This window comes from Macrosteles quadrilineatus, unplaced genomic scaffold (assembly GCF_028750875.1).
Source record: "Macrosteles quadrilineatus isolate MER2022 unplaced genomic scaffold, UCM_ALF_1.0 Scaffold_2__2_contigs__length_208266976, whole genome shotgun sequence".
NCBI lineage: Eukaryota > Metazoa > Arthropoda > Insecta > Hemiptera > Cicadellidae > Macrosteles > Macrosteles quadrilineatus.
This window is the reverse complement of record NW_026542595.1, coordinates 8,554,436-8,572,534: the sequence shown is the minus strand read 5'-3', so window position 1 is coordinate 8,572,534 and position 18,099 is coordinate 8,554,436. Positions and strand designations below refer to the sequence as shown.

General features: G+C 33.7%; 1 protein-coding gene across 2 annotated transcripts in view; it reads right to left on the bottom strand.

Annotated features, from left to right (window-relative positions):
- LOC128987860 (neuferricin-like) overlaps positions 1-18,099 on the bottom strand; it is a 44,376-nt gene that overhangs the window by 9,216 nt on the left and 17,061 nt on the right. For both annotated transcript variants that reach the window (XM_054408920.1, XM_054408919.1), the window contains one exon: positions 5,157-5,343. In XM_054408920.1, coding sequence (XP_054264895.1) covers positions 5,157-5,343 — 187 coding nt within the window. The remainder of the gene's footprint in view (positions 1-5,156; positions 5,344-18,099) is intronic.

The following is an 18,099-nucleotide window of genomic DNA, read 5'->3' as shown; positions in this document are numbered from 1 at the left end:
CTTAAGTCTGACGCTTACAAGGTGGCTAGGAAGTCTCTTCGCTGGGCCATTAACCGTAAAACTTATTTGTATGCAGATGATACAACATTTTTAAATATTAATCCCGATCTTAAACAACTTCAAGAGTTAGCTCAAAACTCAATCAATGAAGCTTCTATTTGGTTTGAATCTAATGGCTTCCTCTTAAACAAAGATAAAACTCAAAAAATTATTTTTAGCCTTAGACCCTGTGAATTATTTCTTGGTATTTATAAGAAGCTTTCTTGGAGAGATCATATAGATTACATAAGTTCTAAGCTGTCAAGGGTGATTTGTCTTATAACTAAACTAATACATTGTAGAGATCAAAATTATATTAAAACAGCCTACTTTGCTTATTTCCAATCCATTTTCAGATACAATATTATCTTTTACGGAAATTGCAGTAGGATAGAGGACATTTTAGTCTTACAAAAGAAGTTAGTTAGAATCATATCTTGTGAACCCCTACAGGATCACTGCAAACCCCTGTTCATTCAGCTACAAATTCCAACAGTAATTAACATTTATATATTTGACTCTGTATCATATATTTAAAAAAATCCTGACCTTATCAAACAAAATTCTCATGTTCATAATACAAGGAATAAAAACGTTGCTAACATAGATTTTTTTAGACTGTCTAAAACTCTTAAAAGTCATATTGTAATCTCACTAAAAATATACAACAAGCTAATACATTTAATAACAAAATATCCTAAACAAACTTTTAAATCTAAATTCTACAAATGGCTTTTGAACAACCCTTTTTATTCTCTAAAAGATTTTTTTGGAATGCCTTTTATTAACTTTTAAGTAGAGCAAGCAAGTTTACCAAATTACTGTTGGATTTAGTTGGTTATGGGGTTTAATAACTTCCATTATTCCAAACGCCTTAAATTTTTCTTAACAATAAGATTATTTGGTTGTAATATTAAAGTATGTATTGTAACATGTCTCCTTGTGTGTAGTATTCTTGTAAATATTGTATATTGTATTAATTAACTGACTATGCTAGTTTTAGCAGTTTTTGGACATTGTCAATAATTTGTATAAACTCACAAGACAATAAACACATTTCATTTCATTTCATTTCATTAGCCTATTTGTTGTGCCTCGACTGAAATGTAACATTACTTTTAGAAACTTGAGACACTATTTTTAGCCTTTTTTGTTAACTTCATTGACTATGTTTACCAACAACGAATATCGCGGGTGTGACTTTATCACTTTAATCATATTTATTAGTTGTATATTTGTACATATTCAGTTTGTAAACAGTTTTATGTGGATGAACTTACTTAATTTGATGTCTGGGACATTACATTTAGTAGGTTTATGAAACATTTCGTCATAATGAACAAATGATTTGATCGCCAAATGAAAAAGGCACAGCAGCATTTTTTAGAAAAAAACTATAATTTATTTATGTATATTTGCCTTTATAACTATGTATATTCATTTAGGGGAATACGTTTCCTTTCATTTTATATAGTTGGTATGTGGGGTTTATATGTTTTAAAAATAATATACATGCGTGAATAACAAATTTTTTTTCTAGACAAATATAAACATTTATTAAAGGTCATAAACATTTATTGAAATGATAATTTTACATGTACAACTCTTACTTCATTTGATCTCTAATATTATTGCCTACAAATTTTACTTTTACTTTATCTCTTGATAATACATTTATTTGGTTTTTGTTTTAAATTTGTAGTGCAAAATCGTGAAACTTGTCATTTTATTGTTTTTTGGCCATTACTTTGTATGAAGGGTAATTGGAATCTTTTTACATTTCCTTATAGAGAAATTAATTCCAAACAATTTTTATATCTTGAAGTTTACATGAAACATTTTTGGTTCATACAGCAATTTTTTTATCTACTGTAAATATTTTCTACAATATTTTAAATATTCATTTTGTTGCCATTTTCAAATTCTTCATTTCATTACGAACACTTCAAAGTATATATATACGTTCAATAGGTTTGGTCTGTTGGTTTAGTTTATATGAATTTTCGAAAATATGACTGCAAAATCGCCAAAAATGCCTTGCCACTACAAAGTTTGCCCATTGCAAGTTGGAGGGCTAATGAAACCACGCTTTAAAAATCACATTATAAAACTACATGATTATAAACACAATAATTATCAAAATGTACGTAGATGCCGGGCGACATCATCGAAGTATAGTTATTTATATATACTTCGATGGGCAACATATGCTATGCACTGCCCTGCTAGGCTACCGTCGCCGCTCGCACCGATGTACCAGCGCAACGTCACTGAGGAGGGGCGGGGGAGGGGAAGTAGGATCAGGCGGCGACCGCTAACATCAAAGGAGTGAGCCAGCCCTTGTATATCTCTAGCCCTGACGGCCACAGGGGTTAATCAGATTTTTTGCTGCAATCACGGAAGACAACGATATTGTCTACATGACCAAGGTCGATATCCCTGATTTTGCCAAGATCTCACGAGACGACGATGACGTTTCCGTGACCGCGGGGATTGGATGATGATGTATACACGGCGGCGGGAGTTGATCAGATTGTTGCTACAATCTCGGAAGACAATGATAATGTCTACATGACTGCGGAAGATGTTCATGATTTTTCCTCGATCGCGCAAGATGACGATGACGTTTCCGTGACAGCGGGAGTGAATGATGATGTTTACACGGCCACGGGATTTAAACAGATTTTTACCGTGCTTTCAGTAGACAACGATAATGTCTACATACCCACGGGAGATGTTCATGATTTTGACACTATAGCGCAAGACGATAATGACGTTTCTGTGACCGCGGGAATGGATAATGATGTTTACGCGGCCACGGGAGTTGATCAGATTTTTGCTGCGATCGCCCAAGACGACGTTGACGTTTCCGTGACCGCGGAAGTGAAAGATGATAACGGTAATGTATAAATGCCCGCGGGAAGTGTTCATGATTTTGCCGCGATCGCGCAAGACGACGATGACGTTTCTGTCACCGCCGGAATGGATAAAATGTTTACACGGCCACCGGAGTTGATCAGATTTTTGCTGCAATCGTGGAAGACAACGATAATGTCTAAATAACCGCAGTAAATGTTCCTGATTTTGCAGCAATCGCGCGAGACGACGATGACGTTTCCATGACCACAGGAATGAATGATAATGTTTACACGGTTGCGGGAGTTGATCATATTTTTGCTGTGATCGCCAAAGACAACGATAATGTCTACATGACCGCGGGAGATTTTCATGATTTTGCCACAATCGCGGAAGACCTCACCTGTCAAAAGTGCCGGATTAGAGAGGATTACTGGAGTTGATTTTTGTCCGAGAGCAGACACACATAAATCAATTTTTGTCCAACACCGTATTGACAGTAATCAGGATATGAATGACATTAACACGGGTCTGCAAGTCCTACATTACTGTCAAAATGGAAATAAAATGGACGTCTTGGAGCAATTTTAAATGTATAAATCAATAAAAATCTGGATTTCAACAACCATATCCTGAATGACAAACTCTAGTTTAACTTGAATATAATTTTTAACACTATACTACAACAAGGAAACATATCTGATCAGCTGACCACAACAGATAATGAAGATAATTCATTCAGATAGCGCTGACTTGAACCCTCCACCGACAGTCTGTTCCCGCTCGTGTACCGGCAATGTTGCATACACGTGATAGGCCTATCAAACTAAAGGTAATTATTTATATATTGTGCGTGTCGTGTGTAAATGTTATTTGATGTACCTACCTATATTATATGTGTAATGAGAACGAAGCTATATAAGTGGAATTAATATATATTCATGTAATGAAGTGTTTGACTATGACAGCTCGCCGAAACATGTTACACGTTGACGAAGGTTTTTTGGATCTGATTAAAGGTAACGTAAAACCACCAAATATTATATATTAGAGTTACGGGGCTACAACAATGAATTTTAATAGACGTATTGGCGGTGCAACGATGGCAGTACAATAGCGTTGAGTAGAAACCGAAAGTGAACATTGGAAAATTGAGTTTAGGAGCATCTGTAAACCTCTGTTAGGATCACAACAAAATCATAACGATCTTCCGAGATGGCTGCAACATCAGCGATCAAACTTCTGTTGTGATTTTTTACTTCACACAACAGTCATCGAAGCGCTGTGAATGAGTGGAAACCATGTTTTTTAAGCTATTGGCGACAATAATTTTAAAAATTTAAGTTTCTCAGGCATATACAAAACTGATTCAGAGTCTTTTTTCTGGTTATCAAAACTTAAGTACAATTTACACACACACAGAATCTCCGGTTAACGACCTGAATAATGCTTAGAAATTTAATTTTATTTACAGTTACACATTATTGCACTTGCGATTAATTAAATCCGTTATATAAGGCACAACGTTTTTAATCTCACTTGGTTTTGTATTTTTTCTTACAAAACGTGATCGGAAATGGTTGCAGTATTTGTAAACAACATTTCAATAGTCAATTAAGTAAGTTCAATTAATGTAAACATATCAGTGACAGTTAGAAAAAATAATCAAACAACTGTTCTTTATTTCATCGATGTCGTATTTTCCAAACAGATGGTTAGTATTTCATAAATGACGCATGTGGTAAACATTAAGAGAAAACTTGAAAAAATCACACAAAATTGGATTTTTGAACACCTGTTATTTTATTACAAAAGTAGTGAGGCCATATTTTAATGGCTAAAGACACCCTCGCCAATCCAGTGACAACAAAAAGACTATTAGTATTTGAATCCCGATCAATTCTCTTGATTTTCAGGAGAAGGCCGAGTAAAATGCCTTTTGGGCCATGACAAACAGACAGACAGAAATTGAGATAAGACTTGTTTCGGCTTCTTTAATGTATAAAACGTAAAATTACCAAAAAATATAATTCTGAGCAATATACGGACAAAAACTCTAATTTTATTTATATATGTAGATATAACAATCAGAGAGTATAAATAAAGAAACCTGACCAACCTTTATTATAGCATGCATGTTCATATAAAAAATTCATAGTTAAAAAAAATATAATAGCATTGTGAAACGTATAACTCTCAACTAATAAGAATGAACTAGTTCCTTAAGCAATACAGAAGGTTAAACACTATGTTCACAGTACCTCCGTTTAGAGCACCACACTCGACTGCCCTCCTCGGGAGTCCACTCTACGTTGCAAGGCGGATACATCAGCTTGTATTTATTCTTATCTTTCTCATCCCGATCTGCTTCTTCTAGTTTCAGCTGTAGTTTGTGAAGATAGCCTGTCGGATTCCCAGTTTTGTCATAATACCTTCCAACAAGCTTTCCTGAAATAAAATAGGAGTATATATGAAAGCAGGATAGGTCAATCTATACTTATTTAATACGCAAGCAGGATTTTTGTGACAATTACTCCTCCGAAACTACTGAACTGATTGACATGTTTTGGTGTCATTGGAAAGAGCGTAACGTGAAGTTGTGCAGGAAACTTTCTTTTAGCGAATTTCCCATATAGGGAATAAGCTATTACCGTAGTACTCATGGTAAGACCTGGACCCGAGACCGATTTAATTTTTCATTTTGAGGTCCCTAGAGGCCAAAAACACCATCCGTTCAAATTCATATATATATATATATGTGTCCGTTAGCGCGATAACTCGAGCAAATACCCCCGCCGCAGCAAACCTGCCGTCTAAGCGAATTTCTATTTGTCCGAATTGATTTTCAATTGATCTATTTAAATAACATTATTAGGTTTAACGAGTACCTAGGTTTGCTGCTACAAGGAAACTAATAAAGTAGTGTGTTTTTAGTAAAATATTGATAGCTTACTATAAAATAAATAAATTTGCCAACTTTGATCAAAATATATCCATAAACAAGCAAACTACAACATTTTACAATATTCTCCATAAGAATAACATGGGAATTTTAAATTTACCATTTTTTTAGTTTTCTCCGTAACCAATAACCGTACAAAAACACTTTGATATACTGAATTGTTTGCTTTTTTAAGCTCTTTAAGAAGGTTTAGAGAAAAATTGGGAAATTTTGTGTTTTGAGGGTAAAAAGTGAGAAAAACCCATTTTTACCCCATAAAACCCCCCATAAAACCCTGTTCCCATGGTCCGATCATGCTGGATCGCGAACTCATTCAAGTTTATCCCGCCTTACACCTTCAAACCAAATGTAATCAAAATCGGATAAAAATTACTCAAGTTATCGTGTTCACGGACACATATATATATATAAATCTATATATATACCTATATATATATAAATCTATATATATACCTATATATATATATATATATATATATATATATATATGTACATATATAAAAATTTGAACGAATGGTGTTTTTGGCCTCTGGGGACATTAAAATGAAAAAGTAAATCGGTCCCGGGCCTAAGTCTTACCATGAGACCTACGGTAATAGCTACTTCCCTATAGGGAAATTCGCTAAAATGATCTGATTATGATGAAATTTGGTACAAACGTGTAAACCTACATTTATTCGAACGAGTTCGCGATCCAGCATAATCGGACCATGGGAATGGGGGTTTATGGGGGGTTTTATGGGGTAAAAATGGGGTTTTCCCATTTTTGAACCTAAAAACAAAAAATTTTGCGATTTCTTTCTAAACCGTTTTGTAGAGCTTAAAAAAAGAAATAATTTAGTATATTGAAGCCCTGTTGTATGCCTAACGGTCACGGAGAAAATTCAAAAATAGTGTAATTAAAAATTCCCATGTTATTCTTATGGAGAAAATGAAAATGTTGTAGTTTACTTGTTTATGGGTATATATTGATAAAATTTGGCAAATTTATTTATTTCATCCTATACTATTGACGTATGGTCAAAAAACACTTTTTACCTTCCCCGTAGCAGCAAACCTAAGCACTCGTTAAATCTAATGTTATTTAAATAGGGAATAATAAGTCTTATTTATGGAAATATTTTAGTAAAAATGTAATCAGACGAGTTGAAATTCGCTTAGTCTGCAGGTTTGCTGCGGCGGGGGTATTTAGAGAAATTATTAGAGAGTGAGGCTCTGGGGCCCTTTAAAGGTTCGTATTTCTCCATAAGATTAACTTGGGAAACAAACATTGTTTTGAAACTCCAGCTGTTGTCAGAAATTAAATATTAATAATTGGTTTCCATGGAAGCATTATAGTCCAGTCAATTCGTCGTGGAAATCTACCTTACGTTACAAAAAATAACTGTTACGAGTTTTTTCCTTAACTTTATGTTTTTTGGGGCGCTGAATCCGAATCTGAAGAGATCCAACAAAAATTCCTTGTGCGTTTTGAGCTAGACGCAAAAAATATAAAAATTTTGGCACTTTTTTCAGTTTCTTGCTTATAACTCGGAAACTATACATTCTACTAAATTTTACCAAATGTGAAAATGAAAGATCATGAAATTTCCTACAAAATACATATGCATCATTCTTTATCAAACGCACAATTAGCCCGCTAGAGTGCGCTCCAAAAAGAGAAAAATATCACATTATTGTAAAAATACGTTTATTGCCAGATTTTTACTTTTATTATTGAAAGTACGCGTTTATTGAAGGTGGACTATGTAAGTAAATTAAGTTTAAATACTTTACATGTAAGCCCCAATTAGTGTACAATTAAAAAATATCTAATTTATTTCAGAACATATAAGAGCAAAGACAATATTAGTTTTAGTGACTTTTTCCACTGCAGTGGAAGACCGCTGCTTGGAGTCCCTCAAATGCGGTTGGTGTTCTTCTGTACAATACGGTTCAGTAATATATTGCTTTTCCTTGTGGTTGGTGTGCTGATAGCTGGGTAGTTTATTAATGAAATTATTTTAATGAGTTTAAAGTTATCGGTGGACAATTGAAATTTAAGACACGGATTTAGTTTTTCACTGGTTATATGCTGAATTTAATATTTAAAACAAAACAGTACAAAGACAGAAATTATGTTAACAGTTTGGAATACAAAATTATTGAATTGAATCGAGAAAAAATAACAAATAAGAAAATAGCTCACTGTATAAATGAGCGGTTTCAATATAAAAAAAACTGTCGGAGGACGCTTTAGGCGTCCCTGCCGCGTGAGTTTTGTTTTAAACACTGATTGTCACACTTTAAGCATCCCCAAGCCCTGACGGGCAAGGGAAGGGATATTAGGAAGTTACTTTAATAATATGACGAGAGCTTCCTTGTCTTCGATCCCTAAATTACTTATTTGTTTGTTATTCTTCAATTGTTTACCTTATTAAAATTAGATGTGATTATTTGTTTGGGAGCGGCAAAATGATCTGACGGTTTTCTTTGCCGCCCTGTCGAGCGAATGAGTGGCGTAGGGTGGTGGGAATAGGGGCGTTACAAAGCCAACGAGTGAACATTTTTAGTAGCCATGGAGCCGTGGGATAGCTGAGCAACATGTATTTGTAGTAGAAGTGTTTTTAAAAGTGGAAATTCCTGTGTAGCTTTTTAGTACACGTTTCAATGTGGGTTCAAGGGGAAAAGTCCCAACTCAAAAAACCATTTTGCAGTGAGTAGGTAACTTCAGAGCTACTAATTCAGCATTGAAAAAAACCAACAGGCAGTCTAAGTCCAAGGTCAGCCCGGACCCCAGAGAACGCTGAGAGAGTAAGAGAACCTGTGGAAGTTAGTCCTCAGTGGCCTAAACGTTAATAAGCTGCAGCTCTGTTCTTGTCTGGCCGCTCGGTAGAAGAGTATTACAACACGACCTGCATTTCCATTCATACAAAATGGCAATTGTACAACAGCTGAAACCCAGAGATGCAAAGCGCATCTCTTTTTCAGAACAAGTAGTGATTGATTTTCTTACATGTAACAACATTTTCATTATGAGCGACGAATCACACTTTCAACCACAACATACAGTCGTCCTCACTCTCTTTAGTTTCACACCACATAGTCAGATTTTAGTTTCAATGCTGAACTAGTAGCTCTAAAGTTACCCACCCACAGCAAAATGGTGTTTCGAGTTAGGACTTTTCTTCTTTGACCCACATTGAATCGTGTACTGAACAGCTACACAGGAATTTCCACTTTTAAAAACACTTCTACTACAAATACATGTTTCTCAGCTATCCCACGGCTCCATGGCTACTAAAAATGTTCACACGTTGGCTTTGTAACACCCCTATTCCCACCACCCTACGCCACTCACCCGCTTGACAGGGCAGCAAAGAAAACCGTCAGATCATTTTGCCGCTCCCTGTATTACTGTATTCTCTTTTGTTTATTTTAGCTTAAAGTAACCAATCAATAGTTTTATTAATACTTATGATGTAAAACGGGGTGAGGCTCGTGGGTAACAGCTAGTATATATGGTATACACATTTTGGGATAATTGTTTCATAATGTAAAAGGAATGTTACGTGATGTGAGACACATATTAATGAACATTTAAGTATTATAAATATCATTCAACATGAGAATTCCCATTTCAAGATTTTGATGGATTCTGTGTCGTCCCTCTGAACTCGGTATTCTCTGCTGTCTACACTGTCTACATGCTGCTCAGAGATTTCGAAGTGAACACCACAAAACCTTTCCATCTCTTTGGTAATGTGAATTATGGATGTGCGCATTTGTAATCATCTAAAGGATATGCTATCAGAAATATTATACATTCTAAATCTACCCTCAATTTTAGTACTTCTCATGAGGAATTGCGCTATTGTTTTGTCTATGAAGGTGCCACACCATAGTTTATCGGGACGACGGACTGTGAAGGCGTCTCCACAAGTGAAATTGACGATTTATATCACGTCAATGTTTGTAAAAAATAAAAAGAGAATATGTTATAATTAACTGTTTATGTTAAAACTGTGTACGATAATGCTTTATTATTCAACTTACAGGTTAACCAACCATAGGTTACTGTATAGTTGTAAAAATAAATGTCTAACTATGGCAAGTTATGTTTAACAGAATATTTGTCCTTTCGTTCATGATAAATTTTAGGTGTTTTTGGTGAAAGTAATTATTTGAGAGTTTTTTTTTAAGCTAGAATTAAGTTAAATAGATAGTGAAATAAGTTACAGAAGGGAAGATGAGTGGAAACGCTGTACTTTTAATAATACATGTGAAAATATGGCAAAAAGGTTGTTTACAAGAATGTAAAATTTTTGTCTTTTTGGAGCGGGTCCCAATTATTGTCTTTGCTTCTATTTGTTCTGAAATAAATTAGATATTTTTTAATTGTACACTAATTGGGGCTTACATGTAAAATATTTAAACTTAATTTACTTACATAGTCCACCTTCAATAAACGCGTACTTTCAATAATAAATGTGAAAATCTGGCAATAAACGTGTTTTTTACAAAAATGTGATATTTTTCTCTTTTTGGAGCGCACTCTAGCGGGCTAATTTTGCGTTTGATAAAGAATGATACATATGTATTTTGTAGCAAATTTCATGATCTTTCATTTTCACATTTGGTAAAATTTAGTAGAATGTATAGTTTCCGAGTTATAAGCAAGAAACTGAAAAAAGTGCCAAAATTTTTATTATTTTTTGCGTCTAGCTCAAAACGCACAAGGAATTTTTGTTGGATCTCTTCAGATTCGGATTCAGCGCCCCAAAAAACATAAAGTTAAGGAAAAATCTCGTAACAGTTATTTTTTGTAACGTTCAACTACCATTTGACTGGACTATTAGAAAATTCACAATGTTTACATTTGCTTTGACATTTAAATGTTTAACCAGAACTGTCAAATGCCTATTTCACAATTTCGGACAGCTGATCCAAAAAAATTTTCCCGTTGCGAAGAAAAAATTAATAGTGAGAAGAAGAACATATGTTAATTGTAAACAGTCAATGTGTAAATTATCTATGTTGCATTAAAAATGTGTATAGTTTTGGATGTTGGTTTATGTTTGATGATATAAGTTATTAAATTCTTATTTTAAGGATTTGGCATATGAGTAAGCCTATGATAAATAACCACCATTTCAGAGTTCTGCCAGTTTTTGCCTAACTCTGTCCTGTAGAGTTTAAAGTAGCCTACACCTTATTGTCTACAAATTGGCTAAATAACTTAGGTACGGTACTTTATAAAAGCTGACAGCCTTTTTACGTTGACTTAAATTGTAAGCTTACCTTTTCCCGTCCATGGACAGTTTGGTTGTTAAAAATTAACCCTTTAAAACGGAATAGGACTGTTATGTAAATTGTGAGTATTTCCATTGGTTAATAATGTTGTAGTTGACTCTTTTAAAATCACCGAAAATTATGACGGTTATTAGTTTTTAAACAAGTTATTTGTTTATAAATAACTCCTGTACTTCTTTGCAATTGCTCGATTTCGAGCAACATGTACACTAGTAATTTTTAAAGGAACAAAAATATGTTGATATGTACTTTAAATTAAAGGTCTTGTTAAACTAAAAACAATGCTGCAACCCGGACTTCAAATGGACAACCGAAATGGCAGCTTCCCTGTGGCTTAGTGACAATTACCTAACTTGTCAAATTCTTGTACTAATTCATTATTCATTAGGCCCTAATACTATTAGTTTATACAAAAAATTACATAAAAGTTATTTGGCTTGGTCATTTCATAGCTGAAATCTCTCAATAAACTTATAAGTTAAAAAGAGTTGAAACTGCCATTTTGAATCTTTAATCGGCTGCAATTTTGCACTTAGTTGTTCTTTTTAGCTCCACTTTTTTTTAGAAAAAAAAACTCTCTTAAGAATTTTATTCCAGAACTACAATGTTAAGGCAAACCAGTACACCACTGGTGATTTTGGTGATTTTGATGGTGTTTTTGACCTCTGGGGACATCAAAACAAAAAAGTAAATTGGTCCCGGGTCCAGGTTTTACCATGAGACCTACGGTAATTGCTTATTCCCTATATGAGAAATTCACTAAAAGAAGTACTAGCATAGAATAAATAAACACCAGAGAAGAGCAGCGGCGGCTTAAACTTCATGCGATATTTATTCGGGCTGCCCGAGTTAGTTGGGGCGGATCGAGTTCAGAGCACGCTAGCGTAGTCGTCATGTCGGTAATGCAGTTCTGTAATACACAGTATGTTGTTGATGTCCACACCTGTGGTTTAATCCTTCTAGGTCTACACCAACACTTAGCAGCTCGTTGACCTTAAGTGTGTGCTAATGTTATGGAATAATAATCTTACTTAATATTATAAATGTGAAAGTTTGTGTGTTTGTTTGTTTGAAGTTCAATCACGCTTTAACTACTGGCTGGATTGGGCTGAAATTTGGTATGATGATAGCTCACATTCCCGATTAACATATAGACATATTCGTATCTCAAAAATCCTTTTGGGCTCCGCCCCAGTGGCTCTGGAGTTTCCCATGTTAACCTTTAGTCCAGTCAAACTAAGACAAATTACCCTTAAACCTGGGCAAAATTGCTTCACAAGCGATTTAAGTGGTATTCAACTCAGAAAATGTTGCTTTATAACATATCCAAAATCCGACAAAATCCATCCATGGGAAAGTGACTAAAATCAGAATTTAAAATGGCGGCTTTTTCCAACATTGGACAATCTAAAAAAACATATTTCACATGCATTTGTTGCATTGCTTAATGCACATTTTTTGAGATATTGACTTGGGACCACCGCCTGTATTTATTGGGTGGTTAGTACTTCATTTTTATAGGGAACATGTTTTTGGCCGCCATCTTGGATCCGCCATATTGGACATAGATAATTGTTTTTCAATGTAATGATAGTGTTGTGACACATCATTACCAACTACATTTTTACACTGATTTCAATGCCGAAATCCGTTTTTAAATATCTTTATTCATTTAGAAGATATATTCAAACGAAAACTCTCCACCATATATTTCTTATAGACGTTTCGTATTTTGATAATTTTTTTAAAACTATTTTTCTTATATCTCCAGTTCTTATTGACGCTTGTAGTTCGTTCTAGGCTTAAAATATTCAGTAATGTAAGGGCTTTCATTTGAGCTCTTGATCATTAAAATCAGACGAGTTGAAGACCAGCGACGAACCTCAGAACAATATTAAATTTAACTTTTTAGAAATATATTTTTATTAAAAGATTTATAACTTGGGTTTTTAATACGTCACCAAGTTCTTTCTGGTCTCAAATTACTCAGTAAATGTATGGCTTTAATTTTATTGATCATTAAACAAAATCTGACAATTTTAAAATGAGTCATGGACCATAATTTAACATTAAAATGTATTTATATTGAAATTTGTCTTTATTTAAAGACGTATATCCCCAATTCTAAATAACTCCCAAAACTCTTAACAGTCTTAAATAATTCGCCAAATTATTGACTTTTATTTTAGCTATGGATTACTTTCCGGGAGTTATTAGGGTTTGGGATATATGTCCTTAACTAAAGACAAATTTCAAAATAAATACATTTTAATGTTAAATTAAGAATCATGATTCATTTTAAAATTCTCAGATTTTGTTTAGTGATTAATAAAATCAAAGCTAAACATTCACTGAGTAATTTGAGACCAGAAAGAACTTGGTGACGTATTAAAAACCCTAGTTATAAATCTTTTAATAAAAATATATTTCTAAAAAGTTAAATTTAATATTGTTCTGAGGTTCGTAGCTGGTCTTTAACTCGTCTGATTTTGATGATCAAGAGCTCAAATGAAAGCCCTTTTATTACTAAATATTTTAAGCCTAGAACGAACTACAAGCGTCAATAAGAACTGGAGATTTAAGAAAAATAGTTTTAAAAAAATTATCAAAATACGAAACGTCTATAAGAAATGTATGGGGGTCAATCCATATCAAGTGGTCCAGAAATAAATTAATTGGTTGCTTCAAGATTTTTAATTTTGTTCATATTTTTATCCTTGAAAGTATATATTATTAGAAGTACAAAAATACAATTATTTTATTTTTATTTTATTTTTCTACTGTATGGCGGCAAATTTTTTGTTACTCGAACGGCCGTTTTTAGCGATTTCAGAGCTCTGCGTAAAATTAAATATCTCTGGTTCTACTAATCCTAGAACATTAAAATAAAAACCAATCTCTTCAGAAAGATCTGAACTTGAATATGGTAATATATTGATGCAGTTAAAACTAAATATATAGGTCTAATTACCTGTTTAAAGTTTAATGCAACGATGTAACGAATACTGATTTTAAACAATTTATTTTTATATAAAGGCAATTGACTATGTGTTTGTTATTTTTTTATCTGATAGTTATAGGTGAGTACTCCAAATTCTCAAAGTTTCAAGTTAGTGGACTTGCATAGGGTTTTAAATAAAAATTGTCAAAATCTTAAAATTTTCAAAATTTCATAAGTTTGATGCTTAATATCTTTGTTGGGAATGAAAATAAAAATTTCAAATTTGGCTCAGATATAGTACTAAGTAAGAGTATTATGCTGTAATAATTTTATTTTGTGGACTCAACTGGTTTCAAAGTTATGAAACATTTAAAAGTACTAAATAAGCATTATAGCCGTGTAATAGCGTAAGAAGCATAATGTTATATTATAATATAACTCACTATCAATGTATTTTTTAACAATGTTATATTTTAATCATATATTTTAAGCATTTTGATGTTTTAAAACACTCTTTGTTTTCTGCCACAGGTACAAATCTGTGAGAGGATTGTGTTCAGGGAATTGGTAGACGTCCATTGAGTCGAAATTGAAGTTCAAATTTAATTTTTTTGCTAATTCTTTGCTGTCTACATTAAAGTATTGAATACCTTTAAGGGTTTGTTTTAACAAAAGTTAAACATATCCTTATCATTCAAAATTTGGTTGTCTATGGTACATTGTAGACTCTATTAGTGACTTTGCTCTTGGTAGTGCCTCCTACACCATTGCAGGAATTTTTTCCTTGCGCAGTAGCAAAAAATGCCTCACAGCTGGTATTGTAGCACCTGTGACTGAATATTTCTGTAAGAAATCATTTTATGATACTGTATAGCCACAGCCACCTTTATTTAACTACAGGCCGCGTAGGGTTTGCAACGTCCCAAGTAGGGTTGTTTAGTGCCAGACGTCCTATAAGATAACATGTCAGAAATGTATAAGATATGTATAAGACATGTAAAAGATAACATGTATTATTAATTCAAATTTAGATTTATGTACATAAACAAAAAGGATTGAAAATAAAACACATAGAATTGAAAACCAAAACAATATTAATATAAAATCCATTTCTATACATTTAAAGTGGAGTCAATATTTTCCGACGGTGTAGGAGGCACTACAAAGAGCGATGTCACTAATAGAGTCTAAAATGTACCATAGACAACCAAATTTTGAATGCTAAGGATATGTTTAACTTTTGTTCAAACAAGCCCTTAAAGGAATTCAATACTTTTATGTAGACAGCAAAGAATTAGCAAAAAAATTAAATTTGAACTTCAATTTTGACTCAAAGGACGTCTACCAATTCCCTGAACACAATCCTCTCACAGATTTGTACCTGTGGCAGAAAACAAAGAGTGTTTTAAAACATCAAAATGCTTAAAATATATGATTAAAATATAACATTGTTAAAAAATACATTGATAGTGAGTTATATTTGTTATTGTTGTATTTGCCCCGTACATTTGTCTCCTCATACTGTATGTAATCTGGCAACGAATTTCAGTAAGGGTTGAACACTTAAAATACTACCAAAATCTTATCACAAAATGCAATTTATACTTATGTGGAGAGTTTTCGTTTGAATATATCTTCTAAATGAATAAAGATATTTAAAAACGGATTTCGGCATTGAAATCAGTGTAAAAATGTAGTTGGTCATGATGTGTCACAACACTATCATTACATTGAAGAAAAATTATCTATGTCCAACATGGGGGATCCAAGATGGCGGCCAAAAACATGTTCCCTATAAAAATGAAGTACTAACCACCCAATAAATACAGGCGGTGGTCCCAAGTCAATATGTCGAAAAATGTGCATAACAAATGCATGTGAAATATGTTTTTTTAATTTTTCCAATGTTGGGAAAAGCCGCCATTTTAAATTCTGATTTTAGTCACTTTCCCGTGGATGGATTTTGTCGGATTTTGGATATGTTGTAAAGTGACATTTGTTGAGTCGAATACCACTTCAATCGCTTATGAAGCAATTTTGCCCAGGTCAAATCATAGTTTTACTAGACTACTTATGAGTATTCATATTTAAAAGGGATTTTTGTCAGCTGTTTCAATTACACAAGTTGTTCCATGATATGTTTTATCTATGATGATATTCAATATTATTAAAAGTTATAAGGTTCCCCAACAGGGTGCAGCACTTATACATTTTTTTCATTTATAACGATAGCTAATTTGAAGCTGTGGAACACAATGAGAACTGTTAAAGTAGGATTGTTTACAGTTAAGCTTATGTTTTTAATTTATAAATGATGTTTTAATATTGTGCGAATATTCGATAATTAACTTTTTTATTGTTTAGGTGTAGTGGTAGAACATTATGGCTATGGTATATGTGCTATAGTATAGCCACAAACAACATTAAAAGTATTATATTGTCTGTGCTATAGCTTCCGTAAATTAAAAGAACCATATTTTCTCAAGCCGTGTCCTCTTCCATTGCAAACACAAAGCATGAGTATAACTGCAATACCCATTTTATACTTATATGCCAACCCCCGTACGAAGAACGGGTATTCAGCTAGTACAGTACATATATGTAATTTGTAAGGGTAAAAACATAGTGGAGCGGCGAGGCTAGACGGTAGCGGAGAGCGTAGCCGAGCGGGTTTTGACCCCCAATGGTAGTGGCGCTTCACATGCACATAGTGGAGCGGAGAGCTTAGCGTGGCGAGCCATGAGGCTTGACTCTTCAGTCTGCAAAATGTCGTCAGACAGTGATGACGATTATTTGTTATTTGACAGCAGTGCGCTCAAAATGATTACTGTTTTGGGCGGTATAAGAAGTTGCGCGGTTCATCCAGTAAATAGGGAGCGTAAAGAGTTTGGAGAGTACCACCACCTGTTTCCAAAATTGAAGCAATATCCGGATCGCTTTTTCCAATACACTAGGATGGATTAAAGCACTTTTGAATATATATTGAACCTGATCTCTCCTCATATATCGGTGAAATATAACAATTTTGTAAAGCAGCCGATTGAATGTGAAGAGAAGCTACTTATTACACTGAGGTATGTTTTATTATAGTATACTTGTAAAAAATCAAAAGCCAAAGTGCACAGTGGTATATTTGGTATTTGCATAAACATGTATGGTCGTTTCATACGTAACAATAGACCACTTAATTAAGGCAGTAATTAAAATACAATATAATACAAATCAAAACAAGTTAATTTATTGAGTGAATTTAAAATGTCATATTGCCACTCCAAACTTCCTGAACACCAGACTCGGCACCTGAGATTTCATCAAGGTTTGTTAAAGTGAATGGGCTTTCACTGAGTGGGGTTTGCGTACGGGACTCGTGAAACGAATCTTGAACAGAAGCAGGAGTAGAATGTGATGATGAATTTACCTCCTTATTGAAATATGCATATTTCATTACCAAATTTTGTACATAATTTCAAAACATTAATTTGTTTATTCCAGTGATTAACTTGAGATGGGGCTTGAGACTTTCAAAAAACATAAAATCTTCGTCTTCAGTATTCTTATTTAGTTCCTTTTCTTTTTTAGTTTTTCTTTCTTCTAGCATTGCAACTTTTTTTTCTTCAAGCTGAACTAACTTTTGAATCTTATCTTGCCTAAATTTTTTTTTAGAAAATTCATTGGGATGAATGAACGCGGTTTCGTTTTGTACACTAGTACTTGCCGCTGCAGGAATACTTTCATACAATGTCTTGCCAGTTCCACTGATCTCGTCGTGCCCGATATCAGGCGAATCAGGATTATTATCACTCACCTCTGTTGTTCCGGATGGATCTGCTTTCCTCTTTACACTTACAGATATGTTTCCACTTGAGGGTCTTGCCTGAAACTGTTCCCTTAAAAAGTCCAAGGTCATGAAGAAAGGCCAATTTGGTTTATATACAGTATCTGCTCCTTGCCCTGATCTCTCTTTTTGTGTTTTTCGGAACTCACTTCTGTAGTAATCACAAAGTCCTTT